This window comes from Chiloscyllium plagiosum, unplaced genomic scaffold, assembly GCF_037043375.1.
Source record: "Chiloscyllium plagiosum isolate Xiang-an unplaced genomic scaffold, Cpla_swu_hap1 HiC_scaffold_48, whole genome shotgun sequence".
NCBI lineage: Eukaryota > Metazoa > Chordata > Chondrichthyes > Orectolobiformes > Hemiscylliidae > Chiloscyllium > Chiloscyllium plagiosum.
In genome coordinates this window covers 16,326,437-16,342,920 of record NW_028270186.1, presented here as the reverse complement: position 1 = coordinate 16,342,920, position 16,484 = coordinate 16,326,437, and the positions used below count along the sequence as shown (strand labels likewise).

General features: G+C 49.4%; 1 protein-coding gene across 3 annotated transcripts in view; it reads left to right on the top strand.

Annotated features, from left to right (window-relative positions):
- The window catches only part of polr3d (polymerase (RNA) III (DNA directed) polypeptide D), a 93,977-nt gene that overhangs the window by 69,657 nt on the left and 7,836 nt on the right, over positions 1 to 16,484 (top strand). For all 3 annotated transcript variants that reach the window (XM_087984396.1, XM_087984398.1, XM_087984397.1), the window contains exons 2-4: positions 3,943 to 4,151; positions 13,621 to 13,664; positions 16,148 to 16,302. In XM_087984396.1, coding sequence (XP_087840522.1) covers positions 3,943 to 4,151; positions 13,621 to 13,664; positions 16,148 to 16,302 — 408 coding nt within the window. The remainder of the gene's footprint in view (positions 1 to 3,942; positions 4,152 to 13,620; positions 13,665 to 16,147; positions 16,303 to 16,484) is intronic.

Genomic DNA, 16,484 nt, shown 5'->3' with positions numbered 1-16,484 from the left:
GGAAGAGGAGGAGGAGAGGAAGAGGAGGAGGAGAGGGAAGAGGAGGAGGAGAGGGAAGAGGAGGAGGAGAGGGAAGAGGAGGAGGTGAGGGAAGAGGAGGAGGAGAGGGAAGAGGAGGAGGAGAGGGAAGAGGAGGAGGAGGAGAGGAAGAGGAGGGAGGAGAGGGAAGAGGAGGAGGAGAGGGAAGAGGAGGAGGAGAGGGAAGAGGAGGAGGAGAGGGAAGAGGAGGAGGAGGAGAGGGAGAGGGAGGAGAGGGAGGAGAGGGAGAGGGAGGAGAGGGAGAGGGAGGAGAGGGAGAGGGAGAGGGAGGAGAGGGAGAGGGAGGAGGAGGAGGAGGAGAGGGAGAGGGAGGAGGGAGGAGGAGGAGAGGGAGGGGGGGGAGAGGAGAGGGAGGAGGAGGAGAGGGAGAGGGGAGGAGGAGAGGGAGAGGGGAGGAGGAGAGGGAGAGGGGAGGAGGAGAGGGAGAGGGGAGGAGGAGAGGGAGAGGGGAGGAGGAGAGGGAGAGGGGAGGAGGAGAGGGAGAGGGGAGGAGGAGAGGGAGAGGGGAGGAGGAGAGGGAGAGGGGAGGAGGAGAGGGAGAGGGGAGGAGGAGAGGGAGAGGGGAGGAGGAGAGGGAAGAGGAGGAGGAGAGGGAAGAGGAGGAGGAGGAGAGGGAGAGGGGAGGAGGAGAGGGAAGAGGAGGAGGAGAGGGAAGAGGAGGAGGAGAGGGAAGAGGAGGAGGAGAGGGAAGAGGAGGAGGAGAGGGAAGAGGAGGAGGAGAGGGAAGAGGAGGAGGAGAGGGAAGAGGAGGAGGAGAGGGAAGAGGAGGAGGAGAGGGAAGAGGAGAGGGAGGAGAGGGAGGAGAGGGAGAGGGAGGAGAGGGAGAGGGAGGAGAGGGAGAGGGAGGAGAGGGAGAGGGAGGAGAGGGAGAGGGAGGAGAGGGAGAGGGAGGAGAGGGAGAGGGAGGAGAGGGAGAGGGAGGAGAGGGAGAGGGAGGAGAGGGAGAGGGAGAGGGAGGAGAGGGAGAGGGAGGAGAGGGAGAGGGAGGAGAGGGAGAGGGAGGAGAGGGAGAGGGAGGAGAGGGAGAGGGAGGAGAGGGAGAGGGAGGAGAGGGAGAGGGAGGAGAGGGAGAGGGAGGAGAGGGAGAGGGAGAGGGAGGAGAGGGAGAGGGAGGAGGAGGAGGAGGAGAGGGAGAGGGAGGAGAGGGAGAGGAGGAGGGAGGAGGAGGAGAGGGAGAGGAGGAGGGAGGAGGAGGAGAGGGAGGGAGGGAGAGGGAGGAGGAGGAGAGGAGAGGGGAGGAGGAGGAGAGGGAGAGGGGAGGAGGAGAGGGAGAGGGGAGGAGGAGAGGGAGAGGGGAGGAGGAGAGGGAGAGGGGAGGAGGAGAGGGAGAGGGGGAGGAGGAGAGGGAGAGGGGAGGAGGAGGGGGAGAGGGGAGGAGGAGGGGGAGAGGGGAGGGAGAGGGGAGGGGGAGAGGGAGAGGGAGGAGGAGAGGGAGAGGGGAGGAGGAGAGGGAGAGGGAGGAGGAGAGGGAGAGGGGAGGAGGAGAGGGAGGGGAGGAGGAGAGGGAGAGGGAGGGGGAGAGGGGAGGGGAGAGGGGAGGAGGAGAGGGAGAGGGAGGAGGAGAGGGAGAGGGGAGGGGGAGAGGGGAGGAGGAGAGGGAGAGGGGAGGAGGAGAGGGAGAGGGGAGGGGGAGAGGGAGGAGGAGAGGGAGAGGGAGAGGGGAGGAGGAGAGGGAGAGGGAGAGGGGAGGAGGAGAGGGGAGGAGGAGAGGGAGAGGGGAGGAGGAGAGGGGAGGAGGAGAGGGAGAGGGGAGGAGGAGAGGGAGGAGGGGAGGAGGAGAGGGGAGGAGGAGAGGGGGAGGAGAGGGGGAGAGGGGAGGAGGAGAGGGGGAGGGGAGGAGGAGAGGGGAGGAGGAGAGGAGAGGGGAGGGGGAGAGGGGAGGGGGAGAGGGGAGGAGGAGAGGAAGAGGGAGGAGGAGAGGAGAGGGGGAGGGGGAGAGGGAGGAAGGGAGAGGGAGAGGGGAGAGGAGAGGGAGAGGGAGAGGGGAGGAGGAGAGGGGAGGAGGAGAGGGAGAGGGAGAGGGGAGGAGGAGAGGGGAGGAGGAGAGGGAGAGGGAGGAGGAGAGGGAGGGAGGGGAGGAGGAGAGGGGAGGAGGAGAGGGGGAGGGAGGAGGAGAGGGGAGGAGGAAGGGGGAGAGGGGAGGGGAGAGGGAGAGGGGAGGGGGAGAGGGAGAGGGGAGGGGGAGAGGGAGGAGGAGAGGGGAGGGAGGAGCGGGGGAGGGGAGGAGGAAGGGGAGAGGGAGGGGGAGGGGAAGGGAGAGGGTGAGTGGAAGGGGGAGGGGAGGGGAAGGGAAAGGGGGAGGGAAAGGGGAGGGAGAGGAGGAGGGGAGAGGAGGAGGGGGAGGGAAGGAGGAAGGGAGGGGGAGGGAAGGGGAAGGGAGAGGAGGGGAGGGAGAGGAGGGGGAGGGGGAGGGGCGGGGCAGGGAGAGGGCGAGGGTGTATGGGAGGGTGAGGAGGGTGAGGGGACGAGGAGGGTGAGGGGAGGAGGAGGGTGAGGGGAGGAGGGGAGGAGGAGGGAGGGGAGAGGAGAGGGGAGAGAGAGGGAGGGGGAGGGAGAGGGGGGAGAGAGGGAGGGGGAGGGAGAGGGGGGAGAGGGGGAGGGGAGGGAGAGGGGAGGGAGAGGGGGGAGAGGGGCGGTGGAGGGGGGAGAGGGGCGGTGGAGGGGGGAGAGGGGCGGTGGAGGGGGGAGAGGGGCGGTGGAGGAGGGAGAGGGGCGGTGAAGGAGGGAGAGGAGAGGGGGAGAGGGAGAGGAGAGGGGAAGAGGAGGGAGAGGGGAGGCTCTGCCGCTTCCGGTTGTCAGTTCCAGCTGCAGTGGCCGGTATATTGGGTCCAGGTCGATGTGCTTATTGATTGAATCTGTGGATGAGTGCCATGCTTCTAGGAATTCCCTGGCTGTTCTCTGTTTGGCTTGTCCTATAATAGTACTGTTGTCCCAGTCGAACTCATGTTGCTTGTCATCTGAGTGTGTGGCTACTAAGGATAGCTGGCTGTGTTGTTTCGTGGCTCGTTGGTGTTCATGGATGCGGATCGTTAGCTGTGTTCCTGTTTGTCCTATGTAGTGTTTTGCGCAGTCCTTGCATGGGATTTTGTACACTACATTGGTTTTGCTCATGCTGGGTATCGAGTCCTTCGTCCTGGTGAGTTGTTGTCTGAGAGTGGCTGTTGGTTTGTGTGCTGTTATGAGTCCTAGTGGTCGCAGTAGTCTGGCTGTCAGATTTTCTTCCAAACTTTGAACAGTAAGACAATCTCTGAATATGTAGATTTGAAGTCCAAAAGTTCTTTTGGCCCATTTGTACTCTGCTGGTTCCCAGCTCTGTGTTAAATTATTTTGTGCTTCTGCAGAGAGCTGACATCGGTCTGATGAGCCAAATGTAGTGCTTCTCAGCATCAGTCGCTGCATGAGCCATTCTGGTATCCCACAGTGGCTTTTGACTTCCTGTTTTATTGTGCCCATGGGAAAAACGAAATCCTGTGTGTTTTTGCCACTTGGCAATATTTTGGTTCTTTGACCAGCTTGTAGTGACCTCTGTATAGAAGTTAGGTGAAAGTGAGGACTGCAGATGCTGGAGACTAGAATCGAGATTAGAGTGGTGCTGGAAAAGCACAGCAGGTCAGGCAGCATCCGAGGAGCAGGAAAATCGACGTTTCAGGCAGGAGCCCTTCGATTTTCCTGATCCTCGGATGCTGCCTGACCTGCTGTGCTTTTCCAGCACCACTCTAATCCTGAATCTGTCCAGAGGTTGCCAAGTTGTGAATATATGCATGCCCAAGGAGATAATAAAGCTTGCAGACTCTCCTGTATCCCCTCCGGTGAGGTTGGAAAGCTGTGGTTTTGTGAGATCTGCTCTGTTTCCTAATTGGCGTGGTTTTTGCGGTTGTACTAACTTGTCCTTTTGCATTGCAGATAACGAAACGGCGATGTCTGAGAGAGGCCCCGGTGGAGATGCTGGCCATCCCAGTGCCATCAGGCCCGCTGTCACAGTGGGCAGGGGCCTACCAGGCCGACGGAGCTCTGCCACTGTTACCCCAGGCCGCCTGCCCTCCGCCACTGTTACCCCAGGCCGCCTGCCCTCCATCCGCTCACGGGACCTAACACTGGGAGGAATGAAAAAGGTCAGGAAGTCTGATTGACGGTTTGAAGATTTGATCGAGATTTTCAGAGTCTGGCCAAAGTAGGTGGGGTGGAACAGTTCCCACTGGTGAGAAGGTTAGGAATTGAAGTGCCCAGATGTAAAGGAATTGGCAAAAGAAGCAATGGTGATGGCATGATGAACTTTTCCATGCAACAAGTGATTAGGATCAGGAAAGTGAGCGTGTGTCGGAGGCAGGGTCAATTCAGGCTTTCAAAAGAGAGTATTCTGAAAAAGACGCATGTGCAGGGTTATGGAGAGAAAGCAGGGGAATTATGGTCAATGTTCTGCTCACTCGTTGGGGGGGCAGCATGGACATGAAATGGCTGAATGGCCTCCTGTCCTGTAACCATTCTGTGATTCTGGGTGGAGATAACACCAAGGTTGAAGGAGTGGTAGATAGCATGGAGGACATTTGCAGGTTGCTAACGGGACATTGACAGGATGCATAACTGGGCTGATACGTGGCACTTGGGAGTACAATCTGAAAAAGTGTTAAAGTGATTCACTCTCGAAGGTCAAATTTGAATGCAGAATACAGGTTAAAGGCAGGATGTGTGGAGGAACAGAGGGATCTTGTGGTCCACGTCCATAGGTCTCTCAAAGTTGTCACCCAAGTTGATAGGATTATCAAGAAGGCATATGGTGTGTTGGCTTTCATTCGTGGGGGATTGAGTTTAAGAGCTGCAGCGTGTAAAGTCCTGGTTAGACCACACTTGGAATACTGTGTTCAGTTCTGGTCGCCTCATCATAGGAAGGACGTGGAAGCTTCAGAGAGAGTCCAGAGGAGATTTACAAGGATGCTGCCTGGACTGGAGGGCATGTCTTATGAAGACAGGTTGAGGAAGCTCAGGCTTTTCTCGTCGGAGTGAAGAAGGATGGGCGGCACGGTGGCACAGTGGTTAGCACTGTTGCCTCGCAGCGCCAGAGACCCGGGTTCAATTCCTGCCTCAGGCGACTGACTGTGTGGAGTTTGCACGTTCTCCCCGTGTCTGCGTGGGTTTCCTCCGGGTGCTCCGGTTTCCTCCCACAGTCCAAAGATGTGCAGGGCCAGGTGAATTGGCCATGCTAAATTGCCCGTAGTGTTAGGTAAGGGGTAAATGTAGGGATAGGGGTATGGGTGGGTTCGCTTCGGCGGGTCGGTGTGGACTTGTTGGGCAGAAGAGCCTGTTTCCACACTGTAATGTAATCTAATCTAATCTAAAGGTGACTTGACAGAGGTGTACAAGATGAGGAGAGGCATTGATAGCGTGGATAGCCAGAGATTTTTTCTCAGAGTGGAAATGGCTTTCACGAGGGAACATAATTTTAAGGTGATTAGTGGAAGGTTTAGAAGAGATGTAAGATGTAGATTCTTTAGACAGAGTGCATGGAATGCACTGCAGCAATGGTAGTCGAGTCAGATACATTGGGGACATTTAAGCGACTCTTGATCGGCACACGGATGGTAATGCAATGAAGGGTAGGTCAGTGTGACCTTAGAGTAGGGAAAAGGTAGGCACAACATCGAGGGCTGAAGGGCCTGTACTGGCTATACTGTTCTATGTTTGAGAGAATGTTATTTTTTTCAGCACGGAATGTAAATGCATTGCAGGGTACGCTTAAAAGGAGCAGCAAGGTTTGCATTTTAGTTGTTAATTTTTAGTCTGTTTGATGTTGACTGTGTGTTGACAACATTGCCTGTTCTTATTTTGGGTTTGCAGCACTTGGAGCTAGTTCCCAATATTGGATATTAGAGCTGCTCACTGGACTGAGGCTGAACATGAAGCACAGGGCCAAATGGCCTGTTTCCACACAGTAGGGATTCTAGAACAAAAAGTGAGTGAAGGAACTTTGGGCATTCATGCCCCATGTCCTCAGGAGCAGACTGGGAGCTGGAGAGCACAGCTAATCAGGCAAGAAGGTATAGAGTGGCAAATGGTCATTTTGCAGCCTCCTGTACCCAGCCACCAATTAACTCACGGCAGGGTAAGATGTTGTATTCAAACTTTCTGCTTATAGCTCAACTGAGGTCCCCAGGGAAGGTCATGCGTAATGTAAAAAAAAAAGGGGCAGCACGGTGGCTCAGTGGTTAGCACTGCTGCCTCACAGGGACCCAGGTTTGATTCCGGCCTCGGTTGACTCTGTGTGGAGTTTGCACGTTCTCCTCGTGTCTGCGTGGGTTTCCTCCCACATTCCAAAAATGTGCAGGTCAGGTGACTTGGCCATGCCAGATTGCCCATGGTGTTCAGGTATGTATAAGTTGGGTGCATTATTTCGGGGTAAATGTAGAGTTTTCGGGGAATGGGTCAGGGTGGGTCAATCTTTGGAGGGTCGGTGTGGACTTGCAGGGCCATTTGGCCCTGTTTCCACACTAGGGATTCTCGGATTCAAGAACAGGTTTCATTAGAGCTGGACTGTGATTGGCTGCAGTGCTGAGCGTCGGTCGGGCAGTACCGCAGCAGCTCAAGAACTTCTTTGTGCGGACTTGTACAAGCTTTCCCCTCCACCACTCTTAGTGCAGTTTTTTAAATATAATTGTTAGCCCTTGCCTTAGCAGGTTACACACTCACCTCTGAGTCAGCAGGTTGCGGGCTCAAATCCGAACACAGAGACATTGTTTGCATAATTTAAAATGGCAGTCTGCTTTCATATTGAGGGAACATTGTGCTCTGCGGGTGCTGCAGTTGTCTTGGGGAGCCAGTGCCCAGGCTGCGCTGCACCGTCTTGGGGAGCCGGTGCCGAGGCTGTGTATTTTCAGGGCAGGAAGAACAGGAGGATTGCGCGATGCAATGTTTTGGTGGAAGATTGATGTTGGAGGAAGGACATATTTTTGAAGGATAGGGACTTTTTCTGTGGCAGGTGAGACCTGTGCAAAATGGATGGTTTTTACCTTGATATGGTAGGGAGTAGAATCCTCAGAGATTTGTTGGTGATGTAGGAGAGTGTTTAACTTAGATTTGCCAAGCGATACAAATCCCGAGAGACAGCTTCGAATGAAGAGGATCAAAACTGATAATAGATAGTAGAAAAATAGTGAGCAAAGTTTAGAAAACAGATTAGCAGAGACATGCATCAAAAGAATAATGCAGAACAAGGTTAAAAAGACCAAAGTAAGGGCACTCCATCTGAATGCACACAGCACCTCCTACAAGATTAATTATTTGAAGGCGCAAGTAGAGATAAATGGATGTGGTTTCATTGCTATGACAGAGATGTGGTTACAGGGTGACCAAGACTGGGAACAGAATTTTCAAGGACATTCACCCTTTCGGAAGGAAAGGCAAGAAGGAAAAGCAAGTGAGAAAGGACGAGATTAAATGAGAGTTGATCTTTGAACAGGAGCATGGCCGATGCAATATAGTGTAAATAAGTTATCCACTTTGGTAGAAAAAGCACAAAAACACTTGTATTAAATGGTGAACGTTTGGGGAGCGTTGGTGTTTAAGGGATCTTGACACCCTTGTTAATCAGTTATCAAAAGCTCGTATAGAGGAACCTCAACTATCCGAACGAGATGGGCGGGCACACTTTTGTTCGGTTAATTGATTATTCGGTTAATTGATTCAATGCCTCTCCTCTGGGGCTCGGAGTCATCCGAAGTTTCCTTTTTCCTCGCTCTGCCTGCATTGCTCCCTCTCTCTGTCTCAGGGTTTGATTCTGTGTGAGGGACCTGCAGTATTGCTGAAGCCTGCTGCCCCTTCCACCCATCAGTTCAATGGGGTTGATGCAGCAAGCACTTGCTAAGTGTGCTCCCCGTTCAGGAACAAGGCAGCAGTATGGGACTGCCCCCTTCCCGTCCGACATCTCTCCCCGGCCCCACCCCACCCTACCCTACCCCACCCCACCCCACTCCACCCCACCCCACCACCGGAAACTGGGCAGCCATACTGGACACCAACAGTAAGACTGCTGCTGTCTTTTGGGGGTGAATTTCCAAATCGTACGTGCACACACCTTTTCACAGCAACTTTTTGACAGTTCCACCTTTGCCCTGTACAGGACAATGTTGGAGAGATTATCTGGGGAAGGGGGATTCAGGATGCACGCCTGTGTAGAACTCCAGGTAAAGTGTCTGGGGGGGGCGAGAGAGAGGGGATGAGCGGACAATCATCTGGAGACGGTGCCTGGGCTCCCATTAATGTCCAGGACTGTTCTTGGCAGCATTTCAGTAAGCTGAGTTCGTTTTGAGTCATTGTAAACAAAAGACGCCATCAGTGTTGGAAACACCTCTTTGATGTAATGTTTCTATCGGGACCTTGAGATCTCCTTTGGATAATCCGAAATTTGGATAATTGACATTTGGATAATCGAGGTTCCTCTGTACATGGGTGCAGCTCGTCATGAGGAAGACAAATGATATGTTGGCCTTAATTTCCACGGTGTTTGAATACAGGGATATAGATTACTTGCTGTTGTTGTCTAGAATCTTGGTGAGATCACAGCTGGCATTTTGTGTACAGTATTCTGTATACGTACAGAATATACTTGCCATAGGGTGAGTGTAGAGGAGATGCAGCATGTTCTTGAGTTTTGAAAAATGAAGTTTCTCCACTGAAACTTGGAGAATTCTTAACAAGGTGTGACAAGGTGAATGTAAAAGTAATATCCGTCCTGGCTTACAAGTTTTAGGACCAAAGCTTACAGTCTCAAAATAAGGGGATGGGGTTTAGGCCACTTAAGACTGAGATGTGGAAGAATGTGGATATTAATGGCATCAGGGATATTGGGAAAGCAGCATTGAGGGAGAAGATCAGCTATGATCCAATTGAATGGATGAGCAGGCTTGATATGCTGAATGAGTTACGAGTGTGGTGCTGCAAAAGCACAGCAGGTCGGGCAGCATCCGAGGATCAGGAGAATCGACATTTCTGGCATAAGCCCTTCATCAGCAATGAAACGTTGATTCTCCTGCTCCACCTGATGTGCTGTGCTTTTCCAGCACCACACTCTCAACTCTCGATCTCCAGCATCTGCAGTCCTCACTTTCTTCTAGTTGATATTCTGAATGGCCTATCCTTTTCCAGTGTTGCTGATGAGGGAGTGCTGCACTGTTAAACACACTTTCTTTTGAGTTAAATCAAAGCCCAGTTTACCCTTGGAGATCGTTCCTGCTCTTAATCAAAATAGCCAGAATGGAACCTTTTGAGACAATATCTATCCCTCACCAGTGGAACAGATTACCCGGTAGTTTATTTCATTGCTGATTATGGAAGCTTGCTGTGCACAAATGAGCTGCCCGATTTCTTGTGTTGCCACAGTGACCACACTCGTTAAGGCTTCAAATTCAAACACACAACTATGCAAAAAGAAATTAGTTCAATCGTCATGTTGTCAAAACATGTTTTGCATAAGGAAGTGAGCAGACTGTTGACGGCAAAACCTATGTTTAAGTGGCCCAGGAGTCTTTTGAATGCTATTTATCGCACCTTGGAATCGTCAGCAATTTTCTAATGAGAAAAGATGCGAGGAGTCAAACTGGTAATGTACTGTGTAGGGTGAAGCTGTTTGATAAGCTCGCTGTGCTGGTCTTTCCCTCGTTTCATTCTGGAGTTGGACTTAGAACACAGAACAGTACAGCACAGAACAGGCCCTTCAGCCCACGATGTTGTGCTGACCATTGATCCTCATGTAAGGTAAACCTAATGTATGAACCCTCAAATTTCTGTGACCATATGCATGTCCAGCAGTCTCTTAAATATCCCCAATGACCTCCCTTCCACAACTGCTGCTGGCAACGCATTCCATGCTCCCATAACTCTCTGCGTAAAGAACCCGCCTCTGACATCCTCTCTATACTTTCTGCCGAACAGCTTAAAACTATGACCCCTCATGTTAACAATTTCTGCCCTGGGAAAAAGTTTCTGGCTATCAACTCTATCTATGCCTCTCATTATCTTGTACACCTCACACTGATCCATGACTTGTACTTTATTTCAATGGGAACCATCTGAAGGTTGATTTCCGACGATACCGACACTGCACTGGCCTATCGCATTTCTATTTCTATTTCTTTGAAGGAATGGTACACTTCAATCCCATCTGGCAGGGGAATCGATGACAATTATTTCTCTGCCAGTAACAGTGTGCCTTGTGAAATTTATACAGAAATAAGCCGCAAGGAGTTGACACGCATCATGGTGGTGTTCCATGCTCCAACTGGATGATCATTTACAATTTGACATGGCTAATGGCGCTCTAACGGATGCAACCTGGCTAAATCATATCAGTGTGTATGGCACAGGGAAGCCCTCAACTCACCTGGACACAAGGTTATCAGGTTACTAGTTAACGGCTCGCTCTCTTTTTAAATAAGCATTTTGCAATACAGCCTTGTACCTCGCCACTGGTTACCAGGAATCTATCAAACTCTGTGTCACACTTTTAAAGACTCCAGTTCCATAGGCCCTGAGAATAGAAAATTCCAATGATTCACAGCCCTCTGAATGAAAAGAAATTCTACATATCTCCCTCCGAAATGGCATCCTCCTTTTTTTAAAAATTCTGCACTTTAGTTCTTGACTTCCCGATCAGGGGAACGTCTTAGCTGCATCTACCCCATCCATCCCTTTAAGTATTTTACAGGTTTCAGTGAGATCACCTTTCATTGTCCAAAAGCCTAAGCATTTTATACATACTAAAACCATTGAAGTTAGCATGACAAATTGATAAAATGGTTAAAAGGGCATCAGCTTTGTAAATCGAGGCATAGATGAAAGGAACAGGGAGGAAATTATGAATTACTGGTTTGGCCTCACCTGGGGAAGTGTGTCCAGTCCTGGGCACTGCAGTGTAGAATTAAGGCTTTAAGGAAGATGCAGAATACATTTATGAGTAGTTACAGGGATCAGAGGTTTCAGTTGCGTGGATAGATTGAAGAAACTATTGTCCTTAAGAGACAAGAACGTCGAAAGGAGATTTGATTACGTGCTCAAAATCATGAGGCATCTGCACAGTTTCGATGAGGAGAACTTTGGGGGAAGGGTCAACAACCAGTGAATGTGAATTTAAAGTGATTGGTAAAAGAAGCCATGGAGACATAAAGTAGAACCTGTTTTGTTCAGCGAATGGGTAGGATTTGGAATGTGCTACCTGAGGGTGGTGGAAGCAAAATCAAAGGATTTCAAAAAAAAAAATTTTTTTAAAAGTTCACTCCTGTAATGTGGACATCGCTGGCTGGACCAGCATTCATGACACTTGAGAAGGTGGTGGTAGATTGCCAACTTGAACCGCTGCAGTCAAGTTGCTGTAGGTAGACCCACAGTGGCATTGGGGAGGGAGTTCCAGGCTTTTAACCATGCAATACTGAAAGAACAGAGATATGTTTCGAGTCAGGATGGTGAGGTGGCTTCAAGGGGAGCTTGCAGGGGGTGGTGTTCCCGTGTATCTACTGCCCTTGTCCTTCTAAACCCATAACCACTATCATGTTGAAGGTGCTGTCTAAGGAGCCTTGGTGAATTTCTGTAGTGCATCTTGTGTAAGGTGGACAATGCTACTGAGTGTGGGTGGTGGAAGGAGTGGATGTTCGTGGACGTGGTTCCAGTGTGGTGCAAAGGCTGCTTTGTCCTCGAGCTTCATAAGTGTTGTAGGAGCTCCACTCATCCAGGCCAATGTGAAGTATTACGTCATACCCATGACTCTCTCCTTGTATGTAATGGATGGTCTTTGGGGAGTCAGGAGGTGAGTTCGTTACTGCAGGGTTCCCAGCCTCTGTGACCTGCACTTGCAACCACAGTATTGATAAGCCTGGTCCAGTTCCACTTCAGGTCAATGGGAACCTTGAAGAAGTCGATAGTGGGAGGTTCAGTAATGGTGATATCTTTGAATGTTAGGGGGAGACTATGGTTAGATTCTGTTTTGACGCAGCTGGTCATTGCCTGGCAACTGTGTGGTATGAATGTTTCAAAAGGGAATTGGATAAGTCCCTGAGGAGAGAAACTTGGCAGGACTAAGGGGTTAGAACAAGGAGTGGGATGAGCAACGTTGTACCTGCAGAGAGTCATCAGGGGATATAGTGTTCTGAATGCTTCATCAGTACTGTATGCAATCGATGATTCATCAAAAATACACACTTAATGGCATAATGGATACCTGTGCCATCATATGTGCTCTGAAAAACAGATTCCCAATTTTTAAATTTAATCTTTTCAGAGGTGGCTGAACGATCAGTGGCGCAGCACCGTGGGTCCAGAAGGGGGCTAACTTGACAGAGTTTCCACTTCTGATTTTGATCCATTATGCTTGGAGATATCTGTTGAAGACAAGTTTTGGTTTGATGCAGTTAATAGTGTGAAGAAAGTTGAGGACTGCAGATGCTGGAGATGAGAGTTGAGAGTGTGGTGCTGGAAAAGCACAGCAGGAAGGCAGCATCTGAGGAGCAGGCGAATCATAATTTCGGGCATAAGCCCTTCATCAGAAATGAGGCCTGTGGGCTGGGGGGGGGGGGCGCTGAGAGATAAATGGGAGGGGTGTGGGTTGGGGGGAAGGTAGCTGAGAAAGCGATAGTTAGGTGAAGGAGGTGATGATAGTTTGGAGAGGATAGCTGGGAAAGGTGATGGACAGGTCTGGAGGGCAATGGTGAAATTGGAGGCTTGGGACTGGGATAATATTGGGGATGGGGAAATGAGAAAATTGTTGAAATCCACATTGATCCCATATGGTTGCAGGGTCCCAAGGTGGAATATGAGGCGTTCTTTGTCCAGACGTCGAGTCATAAGGGTTTGGCAATGGAGGAGGCCCAGGACCTGCATGGCTTTGATGGATGTCCGCCTCCCCTCCCACTTCGTCAAGGACGTGCAGGTCCTGGGCTGCCTCCATCGCCAAATCCTTACCACCCGATGCCTGGAGGAAGAAGACTTCATATTCTGCTTTGGGATGCTGCAACCACAGGGGATCAATGTGGATTTCGACAATTGCCTCATTTTCCCCTTCCCCCACATTACCCAAGTCCCAAGCCTCCAAATTGGCATTGCCCTCCCAATCTGTCCATCACCTTTCTGAGCTATCCGCTCAACCCTCCTCTCCAACCTATCACCCTCTCCTTCATCTTCATTGCATTCTCAGCTTCCCTCCCATATTTATCTCAGCCTCCCAGCTCACAAACCTCATTCCTGATGATGGGCTTATGCCTGAAACGTCGATTCTCCTGCTCCTCGGATGCTGCATGACCTGCTGTGCTTTTCCAGCACCACACACTCAACGCAGTTAGTGTGACAATTTGTGACTGCAAGTTAGGTTAGGCAATAGAATTTTCTTTAGTGTGTTGACTGAAAAACAATAGGGTCCAAGATAAACTTTAATTCAAGAGTTTTGTCAGTTGTTGTTCCTTACTGTCAACGTATATGAGAGAGTGAGTTTATTTCCACAAGCTTTTCGAGCATGTTAAAGCTGAAGTCCTCCTTAATTCTCTGAACGCAAACTGTAACATTGACTGTGATGTGAGCAATGTTTAATTATGATGTCTTCTTTTGCAGAAAACATTCACTCCCAACATCATCAGCAGGAAGGTTAAGGAAGAGTGAGTATATGTTTGCTTCAAGCAATTTGTGACATGGTTTTAAAATTCACTTTAGTGGTAATGAAAATGTTTCAATTAGTAAGTTATCCACAAGAACTAGGGGAGCAAGTGCAAAGCTGTGGGTCAGTGCACATGGCCTCCATTTGTCTGCAGAGTCACTTCACCAGAGGCTGAAAGTTTCTCAGATCATAAGGTAAACAATATCCACTAGGGGGAGCTTGGTACCCCCGGCATGCCTGACATGCCTGCTGGGACAAGTGGTTGCTGACATTGTGTAGAAACTGTGACAGTCTCCCAGTCTGACAGTCATTCGTTGTCAGTGTTATTTTCTCTGAAAGATCCATTTACACGTTTTGAAATGAGTTGAAGGGAATGTACATTCAAAATCAGAAAATGGTGCAGATTAGGCTCCTTTGTCAAAGTACAAAATGAGATATTGACTATACCTGTGCAAGAAGACCTGAGAATATCTTGTACATTCCTAACTGTATTCTTGTAAGGTGTGGAGTGCACACTTTTGACTGAAATCTCAGTTAAAATTATTGCAGAAAGACAGAATTGAGAAAGAGGCAATCTAAAAGATCCTTCAGTTCTGATTAAATTCAAGGCCACTCTGGGTATGGTTCATTTTTACACGTTTGACAGAATTATCATAACAAGGACAGAGTAAAGATGCTTAATTTAGGCAATGGTTCAGTCAGTCCATGTTGGAACACTCACCTTATGACTTCAGGCTGACCGGACACATCTCTTGACTGAAGCGTTTCTGTCTTCTCTTATTGCTGTCCTTTGGACTGCTAAAAATTGCTGATTGTTAACCTTAACTGGCCACTCGACCTGTACATGACCTTTGCTAAGACAGCACATGATCAGTGGCACAATTCTAATTAACTTATCAACGCATTAACAGCACAAAATTCATCTGTTTAAGTTAACACGGCATGCCAATTCCTAATCAGTTTCTTAAGTGTGATGGTCATCTTAACGATATCACCTTATTCTATCTCGTGACTGGTTCCCGGCAATGTCAGTCAATTGTGGTGTCCTCAATTTTTCCTGTTTGTTAAGTTTACAGATGTCCTCTGAGATGGAGGCACCTGCTTAAAGGATATATAGGATAATATCCTAATGAGTAATATCTTCACGGTCTAATTGATCTCAACGTTCTGGAGAGTTCCAAATCCCATCACAAAACTTTATCGAAAAGAACCCTTTGCTAATGCGACTTCACATTAGCACGGGCGGCACGGTGGTTAGCACTGCTGCCTCTCAGAGCGCCAGAGACCCGGGTTCAATCCCCTCAGGCAACTGACTGTGTGGAGTTTGCACGTTCTTCCTGTGTCTGCGTGGGTTTCTTCCGGGTGCTCCGGTTTCCTCCCACAGTCCAAAGATGTGCAGGTCAGGTGAATTGGCCATGATAAATTGCCTGTAGTGTTAGGTAAGGGGTAAATGTAGGGGTATGGGTGGGTTACGCTTCGGCGGGTTGGTGTGGACTTGTTGGGCCGAAGGGCCTGTTTCCACACTGTAATGTAATGTAATCTAATCTAATTACAATAACTGCTGCTGCCTGGGACAAGTTAACAAAATAAATCACTATTTATTTTCTGGGCATTGTATATTTACAAGAAATCTCATTAGACCTCACTACATTACTGTAGCATACGAAGTTGAATATATATGTATGAAATATGTACCTGTCATATTCATGGAACCAGTATTAATACCATAGACCTTACTTTTGACCTGAATCATGTGGTCATTCTCACTGACAAGATAACATGTACGTTGACCACAGATAAACCAGATATAATATGAATGCTTTGCATGCTTGATCATTACAAAACTCAACTCAAATTAACTGTTTAAAATTTAACTCTAACCCATGCCTAACACAGCCTTCACAATCTTTCTCAAGTGAATGCATACATGTTAAATGTCTGCATTTCAGGCATTAGAATAACTATTATTGTGGCACAGTGTAGTGACAGGCTTTCTGCTATGTCTGCCTGAGCCATGTGTGGAGAGAGCACTTGGAGCTGGCTAGTACTGGGATAAATACTGGCAAGGACAAGACTTGAGAATAGTGTGGGTGGATGAAGTCTGAGATTCAGAGCATGTTGGTTTCAGTAGTTTTCAATAATGTATTAGAAATGCAGCCAGTGAGGATATGGGTGTTAGGAAGCTGAATTTAATGTTGGGTTGAGATTATGCCAGATCATGTTGGATGCTTTTAGTTTACCTAGTTTCTGGATTTCCTGCTGTGATTACTCCTCTGCTGCATGTGCTGGTGTCAGGTGAAAGACTAGTATGCACTCAACCCAGATCCATAAGCTGCTGAAGGTGGTCAATCACATCTTGCTGACCTACTGACTGACATCAGTCCCCTTTCACATGAAAGATGTGCTTTTGGTTGAGGGTTTCTGACTCGCAGCGCTCACTTGCATCACTTGATGTTTTGATGCTCAAATTTGCTTTGCTTGCAGACCAAAGGAGGACGATGCCTCTCAGAGGAAAGAGAAGAAGGAACGAGACAAGGATCGCCAGAGAGAGACACGAGGCAGGGGAAGAGGCAGACCCGAAACAATTCAATCTCATTCCATCTTTGAGCAGGGACCCGCTGAAATGATGAAGAAAAGAGGTGAGACACAGGAAAGGGAACACTCATTGAGCTTTCAGTTTACATCCATAGAATTGTGCACCATAGGAAGCAGGAGCAATTTGGCCTCCTGGGTTGGTGCTTGCTCTTCTAAACAGCAGTCAATTGGTCTTCCCACCCTTCCTTGTATTTGTCATATTTTAAATATTTAATCCAATTCTGTT